Source organism: Terrapene carolina, unplaced genomic scaffold (assembly GCF_002925995.2).
Source record: "Terrapene carolina triunguis isolate 2854851 unplaced genomic scaffold, T_m_triunguis-2.0 Scaffold93, whole genome shotgun sequence".
NCBI classification, from domain to species: Eukaryota; Metazoa; Chordata; order Testudines; family Emydidae; genus Terrapene; species Terrapene triunguis.
This window is the reverse complement of record NW_020664444.1, coordinates 3,110,354-3,136,990: the sequence shown is the minus strand read 5'-3', so window position 1 is coordinate 3,136,990 and position 26,637 is coordinate 3,110,354. Positions and strand designations below refer to the sequence as shown.

Sequence of the window (26,637 nt, the reverse complement as noted above, 5' to 3'; positions counted from 1 at the left end):
TGTAAAATCAAAGTCCTGCCCGCTTGTGGCCATCCAAGATCCCATGATCATTTTTGCAAGAGTCGAAAGGTGCTAACCCTAGTGGCCTAAGCAAATTCCAGCTTGAGTCTTTGACATTCGGCCTCCCTGGAATTCCTCAGGTGTCGTTGGCTGGGATGTGCTTTCTTGTCAGTCCAGCAACTGTTCTGTAAGGTGGCTGCTTTTTAGAGGTGGCTGCATTTCAGGACTTGGTGAAGTGATTCCTAGGTCTGGTGGTTAACGTAGGCTGGGATGAAAGATGATATAAATCTGAGTTGTGGCTGTTGCTGTTCTGTGAGCAGCCGATACTCCACTCAGCATCCTGCCCGTTGCTTGCATGGCGCTGCTTTGCTGTTCAGGGAAGACCTGAAGCCGACTCTCGGCTGCCTAGCTCAGGGGGCTTGGATCTAAAGGCCACTGAAGCCAATGGGCGTCTTTCCGCCGATTGGAATGGGCTTTGGATCAGCCCCCAAGAGGGTGTGCACTTTCCCCATCCTTAATGTACCTGCTCAGCTCCCTTTAGAATTAAACACTTACATGCTGCCATCTGGAGAGGACAGGGAACCGGGACCCCACATGTCATGCAATTACAGGACTGCAGATTGCCCCTAATTGTCCCTCCTTTGACTAGTCCATCCCTGTTCCCCTGAACCAGAGCTTCCCTTTCCTTTGTGAAGTCACCATCCCGTATGGTGGCAAAGAAACCCTTCCATGGGAGAGAGCGTGAAATGGAGTCCGCCTGAGTCTGCACACAGCCTGAAACATTCCCTGAAGAGGCAAATTGCCTCTCTTCATCTCAGGGGGGTCTTTGTTCACTCTGAGCCTAACGAGAACACCTTCAATGTCCGCTCTCTTCGCTCCGCTCGCTGGGGGAGGAACATCAAGCAGGAGAGCTGCTCCCCTGCTGCAGGATGACGTGGTGGGCGCTGGAACGGAGGGAGAGGGCAGGGAGCAGGTAGATGCTGCCAAGGTTTCCTAGGGTGAGGAATCACAAGTTCAACTCCTTTCCCCCAAATTTAAGTCCCCTCTGCTCCTGCCCTAAAGGGTGGGGGAAAGGAGAAACCTCCCCTCCCCAACAGCAAGAATCTCAACTGCTTCCTGCTTGCCAAAACACCACACCAACTGCCGCACTTCCTGGGTGCCAAGCCCCTACCCAGCTCCCCTGTAACCACTCCTGCAGGGCGATTGCCCATTGAATCCTGGCCCTCTCTGCTGGGGCTCGTGCAATGCGCTGGGACTCTGGGGGGGCAGCGCAAACGCACCTGAGCCGAACCTAAATCGCAGGGGGTGCTCAGCTGTCTGCACTAGGGCTGGCATCCTGGCTGCCAGTGGGGCTGGGGTGGCGATGGGAATGGTTGGAAATGGGCACGGCGGTATCCTGGCCTGGGCAATGGGGAGGGGGCATGTGTTTGCATTAGCAGTTATTCATACAGTAGCACCAGAGGCCCCATTGTGCTAGGCACTGTACAGCTACATAGGAAGAGATTGTGAACTCTGGGAGAAGGACGCTCTGAGCCGACTGGCCAGAGAGAGTCAGTGGTTTGCCCAAGGGCACGCAGAGAGTCGGTAGCAGAGGGGGGAATTGAGCCCTGGTCTGCTGAGTCCCAGCCCTGTGCCCTTGCCACAAGCCCATATTAGTTATTCCCATTCTTTGTTCTCTACAAAGATACTCCTGACCAGTTGCCAGGCTCTTTGTGCTGTGCAGCATGGCTTTGACTCTGCTCAGCTCTGGATTGAAGCAGCGCCGCGCTGTTCTCGAGGCCGCGCCAGTAACGCTGAACATCTCCTACGGGATGTGGCCTTTGAACGTGGCCAGTGCACTGCTTCCAAAGAAATGGAAAATATTATCCCACGATGGCTTTTTAAAACAGTTTCTTGCTTTCTCCGACCACAGCCTGTTCCAAAAGTTTAGTTCTAGGGAACAATTCTTTTCCCAGGACTGAACTATTGTACTGTGAATATTGGACAGTTGTGCAACATGGAACCTAAAAACTGTACAGTGTGTCCTGTCAGGCGGGGCTGAGTGGTGTCCTTTTGGCTCACCAGCAGAATGTTTAACATAAAACATGGCCCGGCATGATTGTCATGCTTGTGAGGCCTGATCTACACTTAACAGTTCGGATGAGGTGAGGGGTGTGAAGAAACTAACCCCCTGACTGACACAGTTATGCCAACTTAACCCCAAGTGTAGATGCAGCTGTGTTAATCGGAGAGGCGGTGTTCCTGCACCGAGGGGAAGCCCTTTCCGCTGGTGCAGACTGCCTCTACGGGGACATAGCTTTGCCGGCGTAGTCTCGGGCGCGTAGAGAAATCTGTAAGCGCGAATTTAGACTCGGTTGTTGGGCGTGTGGTGGTAGCACGCGAGGCAGTCTGTACAAACCCAGCACAGAGACCGCCCCGGCCCCAAAGAGCTTACATTGACCTAGTGCAGAGGCTGCATTCAGAGTCCTAGAAACTGAAGTCCTGAATGGAAGGAGCTGCGAGGGCAGGGGTCTGTCTAGTGCAGTCTCATCTTTAGTGGTTAGCGCCAGCTGCTTGGGGGAAATGGACCAGAAACACTGTGCTGGCCAAATATGCAATAGCTGGCCACAGCAGATGTTTCTCCCTATCTGTTAGTGTTGGCTCGTGCCCTGAAATAGGAGGGTTCGGCTCCCTGTTTAGTTGAATTGTTTTTGTCCTGTCTAGTTGAACTGCAGATGTTCTTCTCTGTACAAATGTCTGATCATGCACTGAATCCTCTTAAGCTCTTGGACTCTGTTATCCAGTGGCAGTGAGTTCCAAAGGATAACTATGTACAAACAGTTGGGTAAGCGTCTTGCCTTTCAAATTCAGCGGTCCCCTCTTTATCCACTGAGCAGATACAGGAATGCAAGCTTCTCTGCGTGGTCCATCCCCAAAGCACCTCAGCCTTGACAAGGAAGGGGAAACTCAAGAGGGGAGCTCTGTCTCCTGGGCCCCGTGAATCTTTGTCTGCTTTCCTGAAATTGCTGTGATGTAAAACTGGACTGAGTGACCCCTATGGGTGTTCCATGGTATTGCTCTGTAATGGCCCCACACACTGAAGTTTCCATCATTGGAGCAATTAACGTACAATACTGCAGGGTTTCTCTGTAGTCTGGGAAGCCTCCAAATAGCCATCAGATGGGGAACTAACGTTCTCCACAAGCCCTGGTCTGAATCTGAACGGGTGAGCTAGAGGTGGCAGGCTCTGCATCTCATTCCCAATGGCCTCAGACACCCAGTTCATGTCAGGCACTTGTGTTTCCTACTTAACGTGTGTCTGTTCCACACCAGTCAGTTGTTTTGAATAGAATTTGGGATGGGGGTCTTGTAGCAACTTGGTGTGCCTGTTTATACTGCGAGATTGTGGGCCTGGAAGATGTCACCTCCCCTAGGCCGAGAGAGGAAATGCTGCATTACTTTAGGTGAGGAGATTCAATATCATTGTGATCGTTCTGAACAGCGGGCTCAGAAATACCAGTTAAGGAGGACTCCCTCTTCATTTGCTCCACCCTCTCCCCATCTCGGTCACCAAAAGTGTTCCTGCATTTCTTTACATGAACCCGCCAAAGAAACAGCTCAGTGTCTGCTGGTTGTTGGCTGGGCTTTGCTGTTTAAACAAAAACCCACACATGAGCTGCCCTACTGTTACACACCAAGGCCTGACGTGTGCAGGGTGAGAACCACGCCCACATGGAGTCCACTGAAGTCAGTGGCATGCAGCTGAGCATCAGGATCTGCTCACAAGAGACTCATCCCAGGATCGGGACCCAGGACTCCTGGCCGACCCTACAATAACAAACCAGGACTCCAGCCCGACATTAAGAAGCCTGGCTATTGTGTACTATCGAGCCAAAACCATGAGGGCAGTGCTGTGAGTTGTAAGCTCCCAAAGGGTTTGTTTGGGTCAAACCTGTCAGAAATAATGATATTAAAAAGATGGACAAATACCTTCATAACATTCTCTTTTTACTATGGAATTTGCTAAAACAATGAATTGGTTCCATGCCACCAACCGTGATTCAGAGTGATGTGGCCAGGTTGCCAAGGGAACTGTGGCCAGCCCTTGTTTGGACGTTGGGTGGCCTTGAAGGGAGGAAATGGGAGAATTGACCCCTCACCTATAAAAGCTCTTGGCTGTGATTGAATATGGAGTTTTTGCCATGTGCTAGAAAGGTGGCTTTGGAGGTTGTGACGGGACCCCTGGGGTGCAGCCTGGGACTGTGGGACCGCTGTGCCCCCTTAACTCTCCAGCCTGGGCTGTCTCTCACAATGCTTTGCTAGTGCCAAGCAGCGAGCCCCTCCAGGCGTTGTGATCACTCAGCCACCAGCATGCAGAGACGCACCCAGCTAAGGTGTGTGAATGCTCTCTTGAACTGTACCTAGGGAAACACCAGCAAGCCTCCCAAGTCCTTCTCTGGAGCAGGGCAAATGTATTAATTAGCTCACCACTTCATCAAAGGAAAGTGGACATGCACCAGCCTTTGTAACCTGAGCAGATTCCCCACACACTTCAGACAAACTCCCTGGCTAAGAGAAAACATTACAATAAGTGCCTTAGCTACAGAAAGATAGATTTTCAGTTATTATAAGTGGTAGGCATAAAAGGTCAGAGGTAGTTACCAAAGACAATAAAAGGTAAGCTCGCAGTCTAAATCCTAAACCTTATTCGAGTAACCAGTATTTGGATCAAGCAGTTTTTCTCACCCCACTGGATGTTGCAGGTAGGTTAGAGTCCTTAATACACAGGCTTCCCCTTTAAGCCTGGGACCAGTCTCCTCAGTTCAAAGTCTTTGTCTTCCCAGTGTTTTTGTTGCTTTCACCATAGGTGAGGGAGGAGAAAAGTAATCGCATGGTGCCACTGTCCCTTATTTTATACGCTCAGTCCATGTATCTGGAAAATGCTAGTCCAGACATGTCCTGGTGGACCTTGCTGAGTCACAGAGTTGAACGATTTAGGACTAAGAGGGACATTCTTCTGACCTCCTCTGCCCCTGCAAAAATAACCAACCCTCCAACTTTTTGTTGTTCTTCCAGAGCAAACTTCCCATGACTAATAAATGCTGGTCTAGATTATGAGCTCAAATAAGAGCGCTCGCTACAATCGCTTCTCCAGTGGCGCAGCAAACATCACTACTTCTGAGAACACTAACGGGGTAAGGAGCAGAGCAGGGGCGAGAAATGGGCGGGGAAAGGGGTATTTCTGGCTCTTACGCCCTCCTCTTTGTTTGGACAAAATAAAGATGATGAATGAAAATTTGGGGCTGCAACTGGGGCTGCGATCTTCACAAATAAAATCTTAGCAATCTTCTCGTATATTTTACCAACCTTGGCTGAGTAGCAACCCCCAGTCTGTGCCAGATCGACACGTGGTGACGTTAATTCTGCCTTCCTTTCAGACGAGAATGGAAACAACTTTTGGGCCTGCCTATTCCGCTGTGACCACCATCACGAAAGGTGAGCGTCTCGCTGCCCCGGAAGGGCTGCTTACTGCTCCGATTGAATTCTTCCGTCGCTGCACAGATTGCAGGGAACCAAAGCTAGTCACTGCGCGTTCGCTGAGGGACAAGCAACAAGTCACGTGCGGCCCCAGCCCGGCATATTGTAGGGCTCTGATCACCAGGCAGGACAGAGATAAGTGTCCGTGGAGATGCTTTCCAATCAATCAGACTGCACAGTGCCGCGGGGAAGCCCCTGCTATGTCCAGGATGCACGGCAGTGTCCGTTATCTCCCCCGTTCCAGTTCCGGTCCCCTCCTCGTGACCCGCCCAAGCGCTTGCCGTTAGGGCTGATACTTTCCATCTTTGCTCTCTGCCCGAACGTGAATTACTTTGGATAGGTTGAGCAACATCCCCTCAAGTTGTTTGGAGTTCAGCAAGGGGGGGACTGCACTTTTCCCATTTAAAAAAAAATAAACCCTTGCCCTTTTTTCTTCATTTAAAAAAAAAATGTGCACAGGAGCCAAGAAAGGGAGTCCACAACCACCCAACCAAAAGTCCCCTTTAAGAAGGCCCCCAAGCCTACGCCAGCTGGCAGAATTCCTAGGTCTTACTGCTCTGGGAAGCAGGCAGGCTTTCTCGCTTTTCCGTGGGCATCAGGTTGGGGAAGGAGCGCATCAGGCCCTTATCTCAGAGCCTTGAGTCAGAGCCACCAAACTTACCGTCAGCAAACAGAAGTCTAGGCCAGGCTGGTGTCCAGGGGCCTGCAACCCACAGCATCCAACATGACTTCTGGTCCCCTGAGTGCTCAGCTTCCCTTCTCCTCTTTAAAAAGCCCAGTGCCAGGGCGGAGCAAGGGTGCTCCTTGATTGCTCCCACGCTGTCTTGGCTGTAAGCGCCAGACTATCCCTTAAAGGGGTCGTACACCCCACCTCACAGGGCTCCAGCCAAACGGGGGAGGGGCATGGCATGAACATAGACCTCACAGAGGACCAGTGGCTTTGCTTGTCTTGACAACATGGCTTTTGATTTAGCAAAGCTGAGACTCTCCTACAGGGGAAAATGACATAGTAAAAGGAACACTCACGTTATAATGCATAGTCACAAAAGGGCGGAGTTAAGGTGTCGCATTTCCGGACTTTTGAGTAGTTACGTTTACAACCTTAGTGTAAATTAGTAACAAGCTGATCTTTATATGAACATCTCCACTTCGGCTGTAGCAGCCTTCCCTGGCGCCCAAGGGATACCCAGACCTCCCCTGAGATAAACAGTTTACAACGGGGGGAGGCTCCCTTTAAGAATATTTTAAGGCTATAGCTCTAGCAGAATGTCCGTTTATTTTTCCTGCTGGGCCAGCTCCCCTCAAGGAAGCACTGGTGATAAGGTATTGATGGCGCAGCCCTTCCTGGGGCCTCCAGGGGAGAGTGGGGAAATCCCTATTCCTTCTCTTCCGCTTCTCCTCGAGAGCCCTCGCTCCTTAAAGGTGCAGCGAAAAACCTGAAATGTTTCTTTTGCTTTAAAGCTGACGGGACCAATACCTTTAAGCAGCACCGTAGGACTCCCTCCTCATCCAGCACGCTCACCTACTCCCCGCGAGACGAGGACGATGGCATGGTACGTATTGCACAGGAGTGACCTTTCTGATCCCACTCGCAGGGAGTAACAAGAGAAGCGCATTGTCTGATTATCCACTTTGAGAGCACTCTGCCAGGCAAGTCTCGAGCAGGGCATGTGCAGTTCCTGGGCAGGACAGTAGCACAGCTAGACCTGTCTGGCTTTGCTTGGTTTAATGGAGATACCGAGTGGTGCGACGGGGACCTGTGGGATGGGCAGGTAAGTATCGTTGTCCCTGTTTGGTAGGCAGAGAGGTGACGGTGCTCGCTGACGGTCGATATCAGAGCCAGGATTAGACCTCCGCGTTCATGGCTGCCCCGTCTGGTGCTCAGACTGCGAGGCTGTGTGTCTGTCAGTTTGTAGCTGGGGTTAGATGTATGCGTGGGACTCTTCAGACTGCAGCCTGAGCTTTGGAGGCGATGGGCCTAATTTTTAAAAGCAGGTGCCAAAGTTGTGCCTGCTAAATGTCCATGTAGACCAGCTGCAAAGCCCACAGACCTGCTTGTGCACAGGCAGCAGCTCCCGGTCTGGGAACATTCTGCCCCGAGAGTCACTTGTTACCCAGGGTGCAGAAGGGCTTGAAACATAACTGTTTTTCAAGGTTTTGGGGTCCCAGTTGAGGCCTGCCAGTCTGAACCAGGCCCCTTTTCAATGCTGCCGGCAGCACCAGTTGGATAAGTAGCTACTTCCACAGCATCTTTTTCCTATTTGCACCTCTAGAGGGGGCCTCTCACCAGAGAATGAAAATCTGGAACCAGAATCAGAGCTAGACATGCCATGATTGTGCCAAAGGGCTGTGCTTCATATTCATCCCGTCCACTGGAGTCAGCCACGGATGAACCAGTGTGAAGTTCTTAAAGCAAAACATTCCCGAGTCTCCAGGTAGCCTCGCCTTCTTGTTTGTATCTGGCTGACGGATTCGTCACACACATCTCTGAGTAACTTCCTCCTCAAGGATCAGGTGTTCTCACAGGGTTTGAGAGCAGTGTGGTTACGGGGCAGTTAAATCAAACTTAGATTGAGGGCTTTTTGAAACAGACAAACAAAACACCCACTTTAGTCCGAGGAGACTTTGACAGACTCCGATAATGCTTGGTCCTGCCACCAGTGCAGGGGACTGGCCTAGGTGGCCTCTCGAGGTCCTGTCCAGTCCGGCGATTTTCTGATTCTTCATTTCGATGCAGATAGTTATGGGCGGGATTTAGAGCTTGATCGTTCACGGTGCTGAGGCTGCTGGCGCTGTCCCCCCAAAGTGCTAAGCACAGGCTTAACTTGGAGCAGGAGAGTCGTCCCGTAAAGTTGAGCCTGTGCTTCGATGTTGGGCTGGATCGGGGCCAGACTGCTCAGCAATTTGCAAGATCAAGCCGCTAAACCTTCCCCTCCGTTGTTGTGTCATTGCCTGAGTCATGGGCCATGATGCTTTTCTGAAAACCTCCACACCCTCTTGTCATTCAGTTAAAAAAACACACCAGAGAATAGTTATTAATATGAGGCCAGATCCTCCTCTGGGTTAAATCTGCATAGGTCCCCTGGATCTGGTCCATTACACCTGCTACACTGCCCTGCTCTTGAATCCTACGTTCCGAGCATTGATTTGACGCGTACCTCTAACATCTAGTGCTTTAAAATCCTAGCAATACACAGACAGAGGGAAAAGATCCCAGCTGGGATTTTCAGAGGAGACTAAGGGAGTTAGTTGCCTAGGTCCCCTTGCACGTAGGGCTCCAAACTCCAATCAAAACCAAAATAGATCTCTCGTAAGAGCTAGCCATGGTCCTCACCGAAATGTGCAACCCGTCTTCCCTACAGTGCTACACCTCAGTCAGCAAAAACAGCAAGAAACATAACGAACACAGGAAGCCACCCAGTTGGTGAAGAGCTCTGGACAAGGAGAATGGCAGAGCCATGACTCCCTGAAATCCCAGACTGACTCGCTAACCCTTGGGAAAAGGGTCCTTTCCCTTCCCCAGAAGGGGCCAGACTCTCGTCACCCATCACAGAGGCAGCTGGAGGCAAACCGGAGCTCTCTTGGGAATAGGATAGTTTTCTTTTAATTGCTGGTAACGAAACCAAAAGTAGCCAAGTGCTGTCTTCATGCGGGGCGATTACTGCTGGTTGCCCTGCTGGGTGATGACCAAAGGCTGTTCGGAAAACTGCACAGCATGTTCCTGCGGGAATGTGACTAGGGTACAAACTATGGGCCCGATTTTCATTTATACCACGGCTGCTCCACAGCGCTCTAGCAGTGTGCAAAATGTACCCTCTGTTAAGGCTTCCTTACCCTCCAGCACAGTGTAACGTGGCCTTCGTGTAAATGCTAATGGCTAACGCGGAGTATGAGGAAACCCTTGACAATGGTGGGCCTATTGCTGCCCTGGGAGGTGGATTCTCAGCTCCCACTGTGTTTGTTCGGGGTTTCACCAGTGTGCCTGAGGGCGGAATAATGCCTGTGAAATGTGCTAGGTTGTTAATTCTCCACCAAGGGAAGTTGTGGAAGCTCCATCGCTCACGTTATCTGAAGATGGAATGGACAGAATTTTGGAGGATCTGGTGTGAAACAACCCAGCCTTGGCAGCACCTCTGCTAACAGACCTCGTCCCTCCCAAAGCTCTGGGAGAACCAATGTGCCAAATCGTCACTGCTGATGGGCAGCTGGTCACCAAGCTCCTGGGCCGGGCAGTCCATAGCGGTCATCAACTTGCTCGTTAAAGCCTTGCTCTGTGTAGATCTCTCCCGTGTGCTTCCAGGAGACAGACATTCCCGTTGTGTGGCACATGAAGCTCTTCCGTCGCCCTGGGCCCCGAGTTGTTTTCGTTTCATTGCAGTAGCAGCTCGAGGCCCCACCGGAGCCCGGCCCCATGGTGCTCTGTGCTGCACACACACGTAGTGAAAGATATTCCTGCCCTGGGGTGCTCACAGTCGGAATAGCCCAGAGCAAGGGTGGGAGGGGAACCTGCCCGGGGTGGTGCAGCAGGGAATAACACCCAGGTCTCCTGAATGCTAGGCCACTGCTCCATGCTTTTGTATCGGCAAAACCGAGGGCGATATTTACCTTGAGGGGGTCACCTCCCCAGACAGCCGATTTTGCTCACTGTCATTTTCCTTTCAAAAATTCTAAGTTAACTCATCGATTTCTTATTTCCATTTACACCACTGCTGAGCCGCCCAGACCCCAGCCCTGAGTCTTCCGCTAGGAAAACTTTATTTCCCTACCTAATTACCCCACGTGCCCTCCTTCCCCCAATAAATCAGTGCAGGGCTAGTCTAGCCACATCCATCTAAATCTCAGACATGCAGAGTAGCACTGTTGACAGAACTGCCCCTTCTAGCGTGTGTGGTCTGACTACTGAGGTCTTACAGAAAGCTCCTGCAGTGACTTTCTTTGTTTAATAACATTTTATTATCTTCCTACCGGTAGCACATTCATGGCTGAGTGCATCAAACTGAGGTAACCCATTGGAACCACTCAGCCTTGGGTTTATATATTTACCTAACCATACATTTGCCTGCTCTATTTAAAAGAACTCTGAGCTTTGGCTTTTAAGCGGTGCAGTAACGATAAGAACTCGAATTTTAGTGTCATTAAGCTCCGGAGACCATAAAAGCAGAAGACCAGTTGGTCCTACTTGCTGGTCGTCTTCGGTCCAGTTCAGACCCTTTCCCATCGTGCAGTGCGTGGTGTTGTGGCTTGGCCACTTTGCTTCTCAAATCCCAAAGCACTTGGTTTTCCCTGCACTTCCCTCGGGGAGCCCATTTTACAGCCTGCTACATCTTGCTGGCAAGATGTTCCCTGATGCTCAGCCTAAATTTTCTCCCACTTATTTTCCGGTCGTACACTTGTTGAGGCCCCTCTTAACCCATTCCTGTCTGTCCTGGGGCCTGAGCCTATAAACCCTGACGTGAGAATGCTTGTTGGGGTTACTCACGTTGTTTATCCAGCCTGTTTTTAAAAACCTCTAGTGATGGGGATTCCACAACCTCCCTTGGAAGCCTAGACCAGTGCTTAACTACCCTGAGAATTTAAACGGTTTTAATTATGTCTAACCTGAATCTCCTTTGCGGCAGATTAAGCCCGTTACTACTTGTCCGGCCTTCAGTGGCCGTGGAGAACAATCGATCACTCTTTATAACAGCCCTTAACAGATTCGAAGACCATTATCAGGTCCTCCCTCAGTCGTCTTTTCTCGAGACCAAACATGCCCGGTTATTTTAATCTTTCCTCATAGGTCAGGTTTTCTAAACATTTTAGCATTTTTGTTGGTCTCTTCTAGACTGTCTCCAATTTGACCACATCTTTCCTAAATAGTGGTGCCCAGAACTGGACACAGTACACAGCTGGGGTCTCACCAGTGCGAAGTAGACTAGGACAGTTACCTCCCATGGCTTACATAGGACACTCCTGTTAATACATCCCAGAATATTAGCCTTTTTCGCAGCTGCATGACGTAGTTGACTCATGCAATTTGTGACCCACTATAACCCCCGGATCCTCTTCCACAGAAGTACTGCCTAACCAGTTAGTCCCCATTTTGTAGTTGTGCGGTTGATTTTTTTTCCTTCCTAAATGTAGTACTTTGCACTTGTCTTTATTAAATTTTATCTTGTTAATTTCAAACCAGTTCTCTGATTTGTAACACTCATTTTGAATTCTAAACCTGTTATCCAAAGTGCTTGCAACCCCTCCCAGCTTGGTATCATCTGCAGATTTTATGAGCACACTCTCCACTTCGTTATCCAAGCCATTACTGAAAATGTTGACTAGTGCTGGACAGACCCCTGGGAGAACAACGCTAGATACGTCTTTGCAGTCTGACAGCTAACCATTGAGAACTGCTCTTTGAGTGCTGTCTTTCAACCCGTTGGGCACCCACCGTAGAGTAATTTCACCTCGCCCAGATTTCCCTAGTTTGCATGCATAACCCTTTGTCTTTCCTCCATCAGTCCATCCCTCCTGCTCCCTGCGGGTTTTTCTTGCTCCTCTCCAAGCTCTTTCCAGTTTGTCAGTATCGCTCTTGTACTGAGATGCCCCTCAGTGGATGTACCACAGGCTGTTCATTCCCCCTCCCCCTTGCTGGCCTGAAGAGTTTTCTCCATTGTGGCTTTAACGCTGAATTGGAAACACTAAGGGCCGTGCTGATGGTTAATATTCCAGTGGCAACATCCCCTGCAAAGCCAATCCCAAAGAGCCCTGCAGCCAGAGCGACCTCCTTGATTGGCGCATGCAAAGCCCAGTTCGCTCTCCCCTCCCAAACAGGAAGCAACAAAGCCAGGCTGTTCTTGAATTGAATTGGAGGAAGTCTCCACACTTACGCAAAGCAATTTGGCAGAAGTTAGATAGCAGTGAAACAACAAGTGCTACTGCAGAGATTATAGAAACTGCAGAGCCTGGGAGCTGTCTCGGGGGCAGATTTACTAAGCTTTCTGCGAAGGATTCATTCTTAGCTACCGCACTACAGGGACGCGCAGTAAGTAACTGCACAAATGAACCGTGGCGTTTTAATGTGTCGGTGTACGTTGGGCCTGAATGACCAGTGGCACTAAACCTGGTGGGGGAGTTAGGTGACCCATATTGTGTTGGCGATGAGATACCTACTACTTCAGTCCTGTTTTACACTTGGCCAGGCCAAACAGCCTGGCGTGCAGGAAGATTTGGCAGAGCGTGTGGGCCCCTGGAACTGCTAAGTTGCACGGAGGAGGATGGGAGAGGTGGGGTTACTTGTAATAACTGGGTTGTTTTTTGTCTTTAATATGGAAGCCTCCGATCAGTACCCCACGCCGTTCCGACTCCGCCATCTCCGTTCGCTCGTTACACTCCGAGTCCAACATGTCCTTGCGCTCGACGTTCTCGCTGCACGAGGAAGAGGAGGAACCAGTAGGTATTTTGATGTCTTCTTTAGAAACAAAACGAGGACATTCAGTGTCAAAACAGCTTCTTTGTGTAACCTGCAGTGTGTGCATGCGGCCTTCAAATGGAAGAGCCCTTGTTTGGAGGGAATGTTGTCTAGTGGGTTAGTCAGGAGACTGGCAGTCAGGACTCCTGGGTTCCAATCCCAGCTCTGCCACTGACTTGCTCTGTCATCTTGGACAAGTCACCTCATCTCGCTGTGCCTTAGTTTCCCCATTCATAAAATGGGGGTGATGATAATCCTGACTGGAGAGCTGTGAGGTTTCACTGATTAACATCTGTGAAGTGCTTGGAGATCCTGGCTGTGATGAAGGGTGCTAGAGAGGGGAAAGGGCTATGTTATCATTCTATCTGCGGGTGGCAGTGCCTGTGTAGGTCATCGCTGTCTTAGGCCCCAGTCCTGCAGTTAGCTCTACGCAGAGTCCCATCGATTTCACTGCAGCTCCACTTGGGAACAGGGATCTACCTGTTTGGAGCTTAGTACGGGATCGGGGCCTTACTCTTAAAAGCGTTAACAAGAGCTGAGCCTGTGTCAGATATTGCATCCAGACTTAAACGTCCCCCAGGCCAGGCCACGTCTGGTTCAAGGGTTGGGCAAATGTGTGAGTGACTCATCCTTACCACAATCCATGGGGTGCTCGGGCTGAGTTTCACTCTTGGAGCGATGTATATTGAATCTTAAGTGACAGATCTGAAATGTTAATACATACTTACCCCTTGGTCCGCTTTGAGCTCGGAGGGTGTACTCCATCTAGCCAGGGAATACTGCTTCTGAGCCCTGAACTGCCCGTCGAACTGGAAAACTAAAGCAGAGCTCCTGGCCCATAGTGACAGAAGCCAAGTCCCGTGGATTGCATGAGGCAGAGAAATCTTTCCTTTAGGACACCTCAGATACACAGGGGGACGTATAGATTGTTTCCAAATCACTTTCGAATGTCAGGCTTCAAATCAATAATCCAGGGGCCTTTTTACCCAGAAGGTTTAAGCTGTCACTCACTGCTTCAGGATGGCCATGATTTGGCAAGGTACTCCTGCCAAGCTGAGGGGTTCCTAAGGCCTCAGCCAGCCTTGTAAACTAGGGGCCAAATTCTCTGCTGGGCTAAACGGGCACAGCTCCACTTCAGTTTAAACTAGCGGACCCCACTAGGGGCCGGATCTTGCCGGATGCCGAGTACCCCCGGTTCCCAGTGAACGGAGTGGTGGGTGAGGGCCCCCGGCCATTTCTAGGCTCAGCCCCCAGCAGCTGGCCTATCGAAATTCAACTTCAGCTGGAGATCAGGCAAGTTGAGTCCTGGCAGTTGGTTAGGAAGCTTTATTCTCTTGGCTCCTTGGTAGCCTTGGGCTGCATTGCTGGTGTTTGGCATCACAGCCACAGAAACAGACCATCTGCACTACACAGCTAGGTCGACACAAGGCAGTTTACGTCGACCGAACTTCAGAAGCGTCTACACTGAAACGTTGCTCCCACTGATGGAACCGCCCCACTCTGCTGACTTCATAACTCCACTTCCCCGAGCGGCGCAGAGTCCGCGTCAATGCGGTGTCAGTGTAGACACTGCGTTACGTACATCCACTGTTACTGGCTTTCAGGAGTCCCCTCACAATGCCCCACTCTGACAGTACAATGGATACAAGCTCTTCTGGGGAAGCCTTGCACCACCAAAAACAAGGACACCCAGGAGCAATGTAACTACTGCGGCATCTGTATGCCAACCTAAGTTCGGTTGACTTAATAATTTTGTAGTGTAGACATGGCCTCAAAACTCTTACTGTACAAGCTGCTTCCTTACTCTCTGCTCCCTGCAGTGCGGGAAGGGGGTTGCATTTGAGTTGTAGAGAAGCTCCTGACTTCACCCTTGGTCTTTCTTTGTATTCAGGAGCCCTTGGTGTTTGCCGAACAGCCATCAGTGAAACTCTGCTGCCAGTTGTGTTGTAGTGTGTTTAAAGATCCAGTCATCACAACCTGTGGGGTAAGGAAGTCCTCTTTCCGCATCACTACCATGGGCTTTGTGAATTAACAATGTGGCTAGCAGCTATGCCACCTCGACTGGTGACCATTAGATCTTGCAAGCCAAGCTGGGTCTGTGCCTAGATGAGGGGAGACCTGCCAGGAAAACCCACGGTGCTCCATGAAAGGTGTTGATGATTAGTAGGTGGCTTTGTCACCTGAGAGTCTATTCTGAACCACTGCCCCACTGAGGTGGTAGGGGGCGCTGTGCTGCCACCTGTGCTATCTGTCAAATGAGATTAAAGATGGTTAAAGATCCCATGACACTTTTCATATTGCATGTTCCAATCTTATTTCAGTTGGGTTTGTAACCCTTCACTTCCAGTCCTGAAGAGCTTTGCTGTGCAGCGTTTCTGCATTCTGCTGTGTTCCACCCCAGAGCTGGCTGCATTTTAGTGGTGAATAGACTGTTCCCTATCTACCAAGTGTGGCGTGAGGCTTAATTTAGTTAATGCTTTTAAAAGTCTCTAAGACCCTCAGATGAAAGGCACAGTGGAAGGGCAAAGTATTATTAATTACTTTTATATACTCCATTTTATTAGAATGTTAATGGTAGCTGTATATTATTCCCACTTCTGTGCCACCTGCAAAAGGAATATGTCTTTATGGTAGTGTTAGGTGTATAATTCTCTAATGCTTGTAAAGTGCTGTTGGATCTATAACTAGAGAAGCACAAGGCAGGATGATTATTAAGGTAAGAGTGCTAGCTCTCGTTAGTTGAAGCTTGTTCCTTTTCAGCCAGCCAGAAAGCCTGCCTCTCTGTACACAATACCCGTGTGACTGTTCCAGCCAGAAACCTTTCATGTAGACTCTGAGATTTACTGGTTAATATGGAAAATAACCCTCTGCAACAGGAAACCAACTGGTTTCATTTGCAGCTCTTGTTTGGCAGCTCTGAAGGGAGCGCGCAGCTGTGTGAGGCAGGAAAGGGAGGCCACAGCAGAATTGCAGATAATGTATTGCTGTAATAATAACATTGCAATTCTCAAGTGACGATGCCAAGTTGTGGCCTTGTCGCAGACTCCGGAGAACCTACTGAGTCAGATTAGAATCCTGTGAAACGCTGCGGAGTTCGTCTTTCTCTTTTTCTGTCTATGAGCTTTAGCCTGAGAGTGAGTGTGACGGGCTGAATCACAGAAACCCCCTTGGGGCTGCCAACTGATGTGCCAAGACTACATCTGCCCCTGCTTTCCTGCCCTAGCAGCTTAGGACTTCAGTGCCCTGCCTGGTTTGAGCCAGACCCGCTAGCCGGCTGCAAACCCAGACCCAGGTCTGAACCACGTCCCCTAACAGCTGTAGGCTTAACTGAAAGCAGCTTACAGAAGTGTTCCTGTCTTTAACACTCAGATGTCCAACTCCCAATAGGGTCCAAATCCCAAATAAATCCATTTTACCCTGTATAAAGCTTATGCAGGGTAAACTCATAAATTGTTTGCCCTCTATAACACTGATAGAGAGAGATGCACAGCTGTTTCCTCCCCCTCCCCAGGTATTAATACATACTCTGGGTTAATTAATAAGTAAAAAGTGATTTTATTAAATACAGAAAGTAGGATTTAAGTGGTTCCAAGTAGTGACACACAGAACAAAGTGAATTACCAAGTGAAATAAAATAAAACACGCAAATCTAAACCGAATACAGTAATACAACTAAATACAGGTAAAATCTCACCCTGAGAGATGTTTCAATATGTTTCTTTCACAGACTGGATGCCTTCCTAGTCTGGGCACAATCCTTACCCCTGGTCCAGTCCTTGTTCCAGCTCCGGTGGTAGCTAGGGGATTCCTCATGATGGCTCCTCTCTCCCTCTTTGTTCTGTTCCACCCACTTATATACCTTTTCAATAAGGCGGGAATCCTTTGTCCCTCTGGGTTCCCACCCCCTCCTTCTCAATGGAAAAGCAGGTTAAAGATGGATTCCAGTTCAGGTGACATGATCACATGTCACTGCAAGACTTCATTACCCACTTGCCAGCACACAGGTATACAGGAAGACTTACAGGTAAAACAGGGCCATCTGCAGACAATTGTCCTGGTTAATGGGAGCCATCAAGATTCCAAACCACCATTAATTGCCCACACTTTGCATAATTACAATAGGCCCTCAGAGTTATATTTCATATTTCTACTTTTAGATACAAGTGATACATTTATAGAAATAGGGTGATCACACTCCGTAGATTATAAGCTTTGTAATGATACTTTACAAGAGACCTTTTGCATGAAGCCTATTCCAGTTACATTATATTCACACCATTAGCATATTTTCATAGTGAGTCGGTTGCTTTAGTTACTGCAGGTTTCTGTTGCACGAGGAGAAAGGTAGATGCTGTGGCTTTTAACCTGGCTGGTTACAAGCCACCTTCCCATTCTTCTACCTGCACAGCTGTGCTTGGGACAGACCTAAAAGCTCTCCGGGTGGGGGGGATGAATGCAGGCAATTTGCCAAGTAGCACAGTCCAAGGGGGAAAAAGCTAAACTGTATTTTTCACCTTTGGATGCTTCTTTCATAAATCGTTACTTTTGTCATTTCTGTTTTGTAATGGGGGTGGGTGGCAGGGAAACCCGGGTTGGTCTTTGTGGGTAGAGAAATCAGCCCAGAGGATTCAGAGAGGTGCAGAGCAAGTCCCACTGGATTCACCGCAGGTGCTCAGAACCTCTGAGGATCAGGCCCCTGGTGTGGTTTTTTGGCTTCTTGAACTATATGGCTGTTTTCACACAGCTTCATTTCTCATGGTATGTGTCTGGGTGGTCATAGGGGCGTGTTACGGTACCGAACAGGGAGCATATCTGCTGTGGCCCACAATCCACGGGGCTGTGGCCTCTGACAGCCTGACACCCCCCTTCTCCCCCTCCCCGGATTATCTGTCTGATCGTGGGGAGTCTGACAGTGCTATTCCCCTTTGCCTCCACAGCACACGTTTTGCAGAAGATGTGCCTTAACATCTGGTAAGTACAGAACCATCCTTGTGCAATGCTCACCTCTCCCTCCCGCGTCTCTGGGCCGTTCAGCCTGGCAATCTGTTCCTCTCTTCCTCCTGGAGAAACTGCGGCGCGTCAGCCTTAAAGTCTGCCAGGGTCTAGGATGGACCCCCCGAGCCCACCCCATGTGACCTGTTGTGCCTCAGATCAAGGCCCTGGGGCTCAGTGGGGAAGTACGTAGCTGTGAGCGTTCTTGCTGCGTTGGCATCCCCACTGAACTCCCAACCCCCATTGCAGCACGTACTGGATTCAGTGCAGGCTGGAGTGGATTCCCTAGGAGCAAAGTGTTCTCAAGTCCTGGTCAGGAATGCGGAGTGGATAATCTCCAGGACAGTCAATGACCCAAGCACCAGCGGTGCCAGACGAGTGCTCCGTTCAGCCCCTCTGCTGGGGATAATTGACATGAGTTTTGACAGAGGTGTCATAAATGCCTCCTTTCCTCCTATGGTTGTGTGCAGTGGTGTTGTAGCCATGTGGATCCCAGGATATTAGAGAAGCAGGGTGGGGAAGGTCATGTCTTTTACTGGACCAACTTGTGTGGCTCGAAAGCTTGTCTCTCACCAACAGAAGTTGGTCCAATAAGAGGTATTACCGCAGCCAACTTGAGTCTCCTTTCCTCCTGGCATCTGTTCATGCCAGCTCTTCTAGCCGCTGATTTCCAGTCAATCCAAAAGTTAAGCAACGTGTCGCCTCTTTTCTTCAATAAACTCCGGTTCAGAAAGCCAGGAGAGGCTCTCTCGGAGATGGAGTAGCCAGCACCTCTCTCCTTTGCACACCATGCTATTAAAACCCATCTTTCTCTCTGCTTGGCACATGAACACGAACGGCGCTGTTCCAGCCCCAGGCCCAGCCGTGCTGACTGCTGGGCTTGCCCCCTCTTCCAGGGAAGGCTCCCCGAGGGCTCATTCTGCCTACAGATGTTTGGCTTTCAAGTGAGAAGGCTCCCCCCATTGTCCTCGTTCGCTCCTTCCCACCCCAGGACTCTGCAGCAGGAGGCTTCGTAGGGGTGATTTTGGCTCTTTGCTCTGGGGTCTGTCCAGCGAACAAAGTCACCAGAGCAGTGTGTGGGAAAGCATCTGTTCCCTTTTCATCAGAGCTGGGGTGCAGATGTTTGTATTCTGTGCACACAGAGAGCGAAGAGAAACCTCCCCTCACCGCCTCTGCCCGCTGAGACAGCAGAGAGGTGGCTGGAGCTGAGGTGGGAAAGACGCCTAGCACAAAGCAGTCGGGTTTAAGGCTCTGTTGACTCAGTGACTTTGGAACAGCACTCCCCCCTTCCTCCCCCCCCCCCCCCAACTGGGAGTCACGGGGCTCTTTGCAGATCTCTCCCTCGAGCCCTGCGTGTGCCGGGGTTAGTGGTGATCACAGCCAGCCGTGCCCTAGGCTGTGTGACTGGCACTAGTGCAGCTGACGCCTGTTTGACACTTAAGCAAACGGCACCGGTGCAAATGGCTACACGAGAGGTTTCCCCGGTGTACATTACAGGCTTGCACTGATGCAGCTGTTCCAGGAGCTGGCTCTGAGGGCTGAAATCAGGGCTAACCCCCAGCATAGATGAGGCCTTAGAGAAAAGAACCTGCACAAACCCCACAGAAAACAGGCCTTCCGGGCCGCTGCCCTCTGCTTGGAGTGTCGTAACTAACACCTCTCTCCCTCCCTCAGAGAAGTGCCCAGTGGACAACGCCAAACTGACTGTGGTTGTTAACAACATTGCTGTGGCTGAGCAGATAGGGGAGCTGTTCATTCACTGTAAATATGGCTGCCGGCCCGCCGCCAGCAGCAAGCCTGCTGCCTTCGAGGTGGACCCCCACGGATGCCCCTTTACCATTAAACTGAGCGCCCGGAAGTAAGTGCCTTGTGAGCAGAGGATGAACTCTCCGGGGCGGGGCCTCTAGTGCCGGTTTATTGCTCTGCGTTTGCCACGTTATATGGCTCCTTGCAACAGTTCTGCTCCCATGGTCCTTCTGCCCAGCCCTGTGGTGCTGGGAATGGGGTGGGTGCAGGGGGGGACGCCCTCTCCTCTGTCTTAGTGAGGCGCTAGGAGACGCTGTGTTGCAGTAGCGGGGTCAGAACGGACCCAAACGTCCCTGCACGGGGATGTTGTACTGCTGAATGTGATGCCTTTCAGCTGAGATCTAAAACTGAGGCTCTGGCCACCTGTGACAAGGACCACAGGCTCTCCAAGAGATGGGGCATTAACCCCACTATCCTACCTCCATTCCCTTTTGAGGAATTCCCATCCTGCCTCCCTAATCCGCCCCCTGCCCCCCGCAGCATTTAATTTGCTTCATGTCCTCAGCTGTTGGGTGCTGTTGATCAGCTGCCATTTCATCTGTCTGTGGAAGGACTGATGCAATTGGAGAAGTTGGTGCTGTCCACATGTATGTGGCCTGTGTATCCTCCAGCAATTGCAGCCGTATTCTTACTGCAAACCTGGTTAAATGGAGGTTCAAAGATAGCTTCCAGCATCAGAACAAGTGTGTATCTAGAGAGGGGAAGGGTTTGATTAGCTGGAGTTCTCGTAAGGGCTGCTTTGCTCCACGCCCTGTCAAGCCATGTGGTTTCCCATCCTCTCTGCCTGTCGGTGACTTTCTCTCCTTTGTGCCTTTCCCTGTGTGCACAGAGATCACGAAAGCAGCTGTGATTACAGACCAGTTCGCTGTCCCAATAACCCCAGCTGCCCACCTCTCTTGAAAATGAACCTGGAGGCGCATCTCAAAGAATGTGAACACATCAAGTGCCCTCATTCCAAATACGGGTAAGCAGTGGGGCTCCAGGGACTGGCACGGGGAGAGCTGGCTGGGCCCTTCACTGCTACGGGGGGGTTGGACTCCATTTCTGGGCTGTCTTTCAGACACCGGGTTCTTGCGCTGTGCTGGGCAGGGCCCTGAGACTGAATCTGATGCTTGGCCTCTCTCTCCGGGGCCAAGAAGGTCTGCAGAAGCGAGCACGTTGAGCTCCCACCGAGGAGAGCATAGCCCATGCTGCTCAGGTGTGACCACTGCTGGCCCTTGGGGAGTGTCCCGAGGAGACTGCAATGGGAGAGCCTGCTAGAGAGAGTGGCAGGATCTGTCCAGGGCAGAACTGATACAAGGATAAGGAAAGTGCAGCTAAGGCCGCTGCTCTCTGTGCTGGAATCCCTGGGCAGGAAGGTTTCCTGGTCTGGGAAATGCCCTGCCTGCAGGACACGAGGCCTGAGGGCACTGGCATGGCTAGGACCCAGTGCCAGAGGTGGAGGCTGGAAGGTGGCTGTTGCGTGAGGAGACTCCCCTCTGATGTATGGCTGCAGAGCTCGGCTCTGCTAGAACAGTTGCAATGCACAGACCAGCCTCGGCAATTTGCCAGGAGCCTGGGTGCATGCGTGAGGCCCAAGCCGGCACCCACTGTGTCAGCTGGAGCTTGCCCCTTGACTTCAACGGCAGCTGGACAGGGCCTTCGCGGAGCACGTGCACTGACATAATACTTTGGATCCTGCCTGGGATCTGCTTGTTCTTGGAACTTCCTGGAGAGAGGGATCGGAAGAGCCTACTTGGGCGAGTTCCCCAGCAGGACCAGGGGCAGCTGCTCAGCCTCAGCCTTCTCCTGTGGTTACAGGGGAGGGGTGGCTGCAGCCACGATTGGCCTTTGGGCACTGCAGCACCATAGAGATCCCTCCAGAGGGGAGTGGGGCGCGAGAGCCTTCGCCTGTATCTGTCTAAATGCCCAGCGCAGGAGCCAGTGGGCACTAGGCCCTCCCGACAGAGCCTGGCTCCAGCCTCCATCTCTCCCCTTCCCTCCAGGTGTACGTTCATAGGAAATCAAGACACCTACGAGACTCACTTGGAGATGTGTAAGTTTGAGGGGCTGAAGGAGTTCCTGCAGCAGACAGACGACCGCTTCCACGAGATGCAGGTGGCAATGGCTCAGAAGGACCAAGAAATCGCCTTCCTGCGCTCAATGCTGGGCAAGCTCTCAGAGAAGATTGACCAGTTGGAGAAGAACCTGGAACTCAAGTTTGGTGAGTCTCTGGGCCAAGGGCCTGGCTCCTCCTTCAGGGCTTTACAGCTAGGTGGTCACGTTTGTCAAGGGTTTAAACTTCCCATTCGCACCATAGTGAAAACTAGCTGTGGGCAAACCTCGGGAGGGTCAGGGATTCCCTTTGGCTGAACAACCAAAATTCAGCTGATCTTCGGAGCTACCTGGATTTCTTGGGTGTGCAGGTTTGGGGCCTGATCCGACAGCTCTTACGCTGGAAATAATTTCCCTTGGGAATTGTAAGGTCCCTTATTAAGGTTTACCATGACTCAGCTTCCAAACAAGTGTTCCTTTATTAGTCCAAAGGCCACTGGGTCTTAATTACATCAACACACACACACGCACACACTTACTTTATATCCTAACACAATACAGTTGTAAGCATCGGCCAAAATACTCACAGCACAGTCAGGCCTGGGAGTAACTCCAAAGGGGTTAGGAAAAGGCTCTGCTAGAGAGACATCTGCAAGCCTTGCTTTTTATACCCCAGAACGAACAAGTGATGTTCTTACTGGTTAGTGAACGTTCGCCAAAGACACAAAAGGGAGTCGGAGCTGAACCCTGCACCTGGGGCCCAATTAACCAGGGTGTTTATATTTCTGTTAGTTCAACCCCCGCCTTCAATAAGGTAACTGCAGGTATTTCCAGGGTCACGACAAATGTAACACAAACAACCCGTCTCTGTGCAAACACCCTGGGGTAGTGAGTGAGTTTCCTGGCCAGGCGGCCCTGGGGGTGACGGCCCTGCCGTTCTGTCGCCCTAGATGTGCTGGATGAGAACCAAAGCAAGCTGAGCGAGGACCTGATGGAGTTCCGCAGGGATGCCTCCATGCTAAATGTGAGTCCTTTGCATGATACGGGGCGTCGGGGAGGAGCCTGTCCATCGTAGTCATCTGGGTTTCTGGTGAAGAAAGGGTTAACCGCATGTACTTGTAAAGCTTCTCTTCCCGTGGGCGGGGGAGACCCGGGTTAGGGGTTCAAAATGGCCAAGACCTAGTTCCCTCCGCACTGGCTCTGTTCACCCCCAGTTTTGTTTTTGCCATAGCCAGGCAGGGATCCCTGCGTGCACAAGGTGCAAAGGGCGCCAGAGCACAGCTGGAATCTGGCCCGGGTGGGCAGCCCGGCTGCCTGCAGAAGCCCTTGGAATTGGCTTGGAGGCCTTAGTGTGGCGCAGGCTGGAGTCAGGCTGCTGCCAGCAGGACACTTGTTGCAAGGAGCCAGGGCTTTGCCCGGAACTCTAGCACTCCTGAGCCTTTCGTTGCAGCCAGGGATCGGCCCAGGGCTGGTTCTTTGGGTCTTTACTGCAGTTCTCTCTTACCACTGGCAGGAGAATTGTGCAGAGCCACAGTAATTATCTAGTACTAACACGTAGCAGGCCCTTGGCAGCCCCTTCTGGCGCTTCTCAGGGCATTGATAAGATCACCTTCCAGCCAGGGTTCGGGTGGGACACGTCCCGCCAGCAGCGCACACCCCAGCTCTGTGCATGCTGCTCAGGACTGAATGCAGAGCGCGCTAGCTCTGACGGGGCCAGATACAGCCAGCAAAGCGGCTCTGTTGGAGATGGCAAGGCCCGGGCCCCGGGGCACTGTGTCGAGTGACCCCTGCAATATTTTCAGGCAAAGCGGATTTGGAAAGCACCGCAGAATGAGTAGCTCCTCATGACTGCCTGGCCCTGCCCGGTGTTGGTTTTAGGAAGAGGAAGGATTGTGCATTTTGAAAGGCGTACGAGTGTCCACATCCAGACCCTGATCCCAGGGAGACCCGGGCTGAGCCCGGTACCCACAGGAGGGTGAAAGCAGGTGCCTGCTCACCTCTGCAGAGACAACATGCATGGTTATAAGGAAGGTGCTTCCAGACCTCCACTTTCCCCTGGCCAGAGAACGAACCCCCTGGGTGAGCCCTGCCAGGCGCTCCTGTCCTCAGTCCGGAGGCTGCTGGCTGGAGCTCTCAGCGTTTGCAAGGAGGTATTAAAGCAGTGGCTCAGACTCCGTGGGAAGCCTAGCGGAGTGCCTGCCAGTGCCGGGACTCCGGATTGATTCCAGTTGCTCTGCTTCTAACCCTGCCTGGTTTGTTTTTCAGGATGAACTGTCCCACATCAACGCCCGCCTCAACATGGGCATCCTAGGATGTGAGTACACGCTTGATGCTCTCTCCCTCGGCTTGCCCCAGAACGTTAGGCTTGTTGTTACGATTTCTCAGCAGATCCCTTTTGGAGCAAAGCATCAGCTGACTCAGTGTATTTCCCATAATGCATTTCAGGCTCGTGTAACACACCAGCTCTTGTCTGTAGAACCCTCCCCTCTGAGTTCCATGGCCGGTTCTGTGCTGGCAGGGCGTAGCGTCCTGGTTCCCCTAACCCCCTCCTGCCTCTTCTCACTCCACAGCGTACGATCCTCAGCAGATCTTCAAATGCAAGGGGACCTTTGTCGGGCACCAAGGCCCTGTCTGGTGTCTGTGTGTTTACTCCATAGGAGACTTGCTTTTCAGTGGCTCCTCAGACAAAACCATTAAGGTAAGAGCCCCGCAGCATGTGCGCACTTTAGACAGGACCATCCACCCCTCAGCTGGGCTCGGAGTGTAGCTCCACATCCGAGTTTACCTGCTCGGCCCCAGGTTTGAGCTGAAATGGCTCTTCCCAACTCCACCTGGGCCGGAAGCATTGTTCAGTTATCTGCATGAAGATGCCAGACCCGCGTGTCTCCTCTCAGGAGACAAATACAGTCTTCTGAGCTCTTTATGAAACCCTGATCCTGATCTCACACCTGCTGTTCATGTTTTCACCTTGTCCCCATTCAGCCTTTAGAGAGTGTTTCAGCTGCTAATTCTTTATTTTCCATGGTGGCTAAAGCCCTTTTAGAAGCTGGGAAACAAAATAGATTTTCCCTATGAAATGTGTCCATTTTACAAACATTGTTTGCTTTTCCTTGACCTGCGTTTGAACAGAGCAAATTGACAGTCCGACCAAAACAACATTTTCAAAGGTTATCCTGGCCAGCCGCCAGTGTCACGGATGATTGACTGATGGACGGATGTCAGCAAAGCTCTGGGAATTGTGAATTTCACTGATTACTAGAAAACGGGGTGCCTATAGACCCTACATAAACAGAGACTGTCATGGTTGAATCTTGGTTCTTTTTGGCTTATTTATTCAAGGGCTGGGAGCCAGGACTTCTGGGTTCCCATCCTGCTTGAGTTGCTGACGCTCAGATCTGGGGCAAGTCACTTGAGGCCTGATTGATTGATTGGATTTTCTCCCCAGAGGAGCGGAGCTCGCTCTGCTCCTATTGACATCAGGGAATGCTGTGTGTATCCAGCACCAATGGCAATTGGCCTGGTCATCTATCTGGGCCTCACGCTGGGAGTAATAATTCTTAACTACCTCTGGCCAAGGGGCACTGGAAGTCTTAATGCATGGGAAGTGGCAAGTGCTTAAAGATCTGAGGCTGGCAAAGCATAACTCTTAGCGTTCCATTTGTCTGCATTTTTCTCCCAATACTTTGCATTCTGAGATGAAGGACCTGGTTTCCATTGGCTGGAGCCACAAATGCCAACATGTAGGCATGGTGGGGTATCCAATCAGGGAGGCCAGGTTAGAAAAGCAGGCCCGAGCCTGGTTAGCAGGAACCGCCCTCTTCTCTCTGCCTGTGTCCTGCTCTCGCAGTGTGGAAAACTGTTGCTGTACGGTTGGTTTTGAGGTCATTTGTACTAATAGCACATAATACTCAGCAGCTGAAATCCCCATGCGGCAGGAATGATAACGGGGAACACACATTCTTCATGCTCAGACACTGGGAGTGGTGAGAAAAGCTAGCTGTGTGGTGACTAGCGCTCACCGCCCATGTGTTTGCCTGATTCCATCAGGGTCCCCCAGCTGAAATTGCCTGGCATTTTCTTACTACGGGTTTTAGGAAAGTTTGTTGTCTGCCCTAGCGCTGTGGAGCTGCTGTGGCTGCATTTCAGGGTTTGGTGTCCCTTGGAAATTCAGCCTGACCCTGCTTGCGAAATTTCCTTTCCTAGATGTGCTCATCTCTGCCGGTCAGACAGGAAAACAGGTGCACCGAGGACACAGGAAACAGCTGACTGATTTCCCTGCTCTCCTGGCCCAGCTGACTTCCTGCTCTGATCCCCAGCTGCTCTCGAGAGCAGGCATGGGGTCTCCTGCTAACTTGTCTTTCCTGTTAGGTGTGGGATACCTGCACCACATACAAGTGCCAAAAGACCTTGGAGGGCCACGATGGGATTGTCCTCGCTCTCTGCATTCAGGGGTGAGTGGAGCGGATGATTTTTGTGCCGCTGGGGGGGGAAATGGAGAATTGCGATGAGAGACTTGTGGTCTGTTCTCTGGCCTCTCCTAATTAGTGAATTATGAGAAGAGGGACTAAGATGTTAATTTCCTTCCTAATTCTGGCGTGCACACGTGCACCAGGCTTTTACACACACGCGCATGTGGATGGGAGGGGCCAGAATCCCAGATCTTCCCGTTTAATAAGCCAGAGGGACAAATGGGCAAAGTCATCAGAGTGAAAAGCCCCTTGGTCCCAGCCCTGTGCGTCTGGGAGATGATGAGCAGCGTGTTTTGTTTGGGGACGGGGGTGTCACCCCGGCTCCTTTCCTCTGAGCAGGCAGGGGTGGGGCGAGGAGGGTCTGAAAAGTGCAAG

At 51.2% G+C, this 26,637-nt stretch overlaps 1 protein-coding gene across 2 annotated transcripts in view; it reads left to right on the top strand.

Moving 5' to 3' along the window:
- Window positions 1–26,637, top strand: part of TRAF7 (TNF receptor associated factor 7) — a 44,689-nt gene that overhangs the window by 12,403 nt on the left and 5,649 nt on the right. For both annotated transcript variants that reach the window (XM_026650564.2, XM_024212413.2), the window contains exons 2-14: window positions 5,056–5,174; window positions 5,418–5,475; window positions 6,979–7,070; window positions 12,826–12,942; window positions 14,853–14,945; window positions 17,899–17,932; window positions 19,628–19,811; window positions 20,589–20,723; window positions 21,745–21,962; window positions 22,744–22,817; window positions 24,059–24,107; window positions 24,364–24,491; window positions 26,162–26,244. In XM_026650564.2, the coding sequence (XP_026506349.1) occupies window positions 5,094–5,174; window positions 5,418–5,475; window positions 6,979–7,070; window positions 12,826–12,942; window positions 14,853–14,945; window positions 17,899–17,932; window positions 19,628–19,811; window positions 20,589–20,723; window positions 21,745–21,962; window positions 22,744–22,817; window positions 24,059–24,107; window positions 24,364–24,491; window positions 26,162–26,244 (1,346 nt within the window). In that variant the 5' untranslated portion in view covers window positions 5,056–5,093. The remainder of the gene's footprint in view (window positions 1–5,055; window positions 5,175–5,417; window positions 5,476–6,978; window positions 7,071–12,825; window positions 12,943–14,852; window positions 14,946–17,898; window positions 17,933–19,627; window positions 19,812–20,588; window positions 20,724–21,744; window positions 21,963–22,743; window positions 22,818–24,058; window positions 24,108–24,363; window positions 24,492–26,161; window positions 26,245–26,637) is intronic.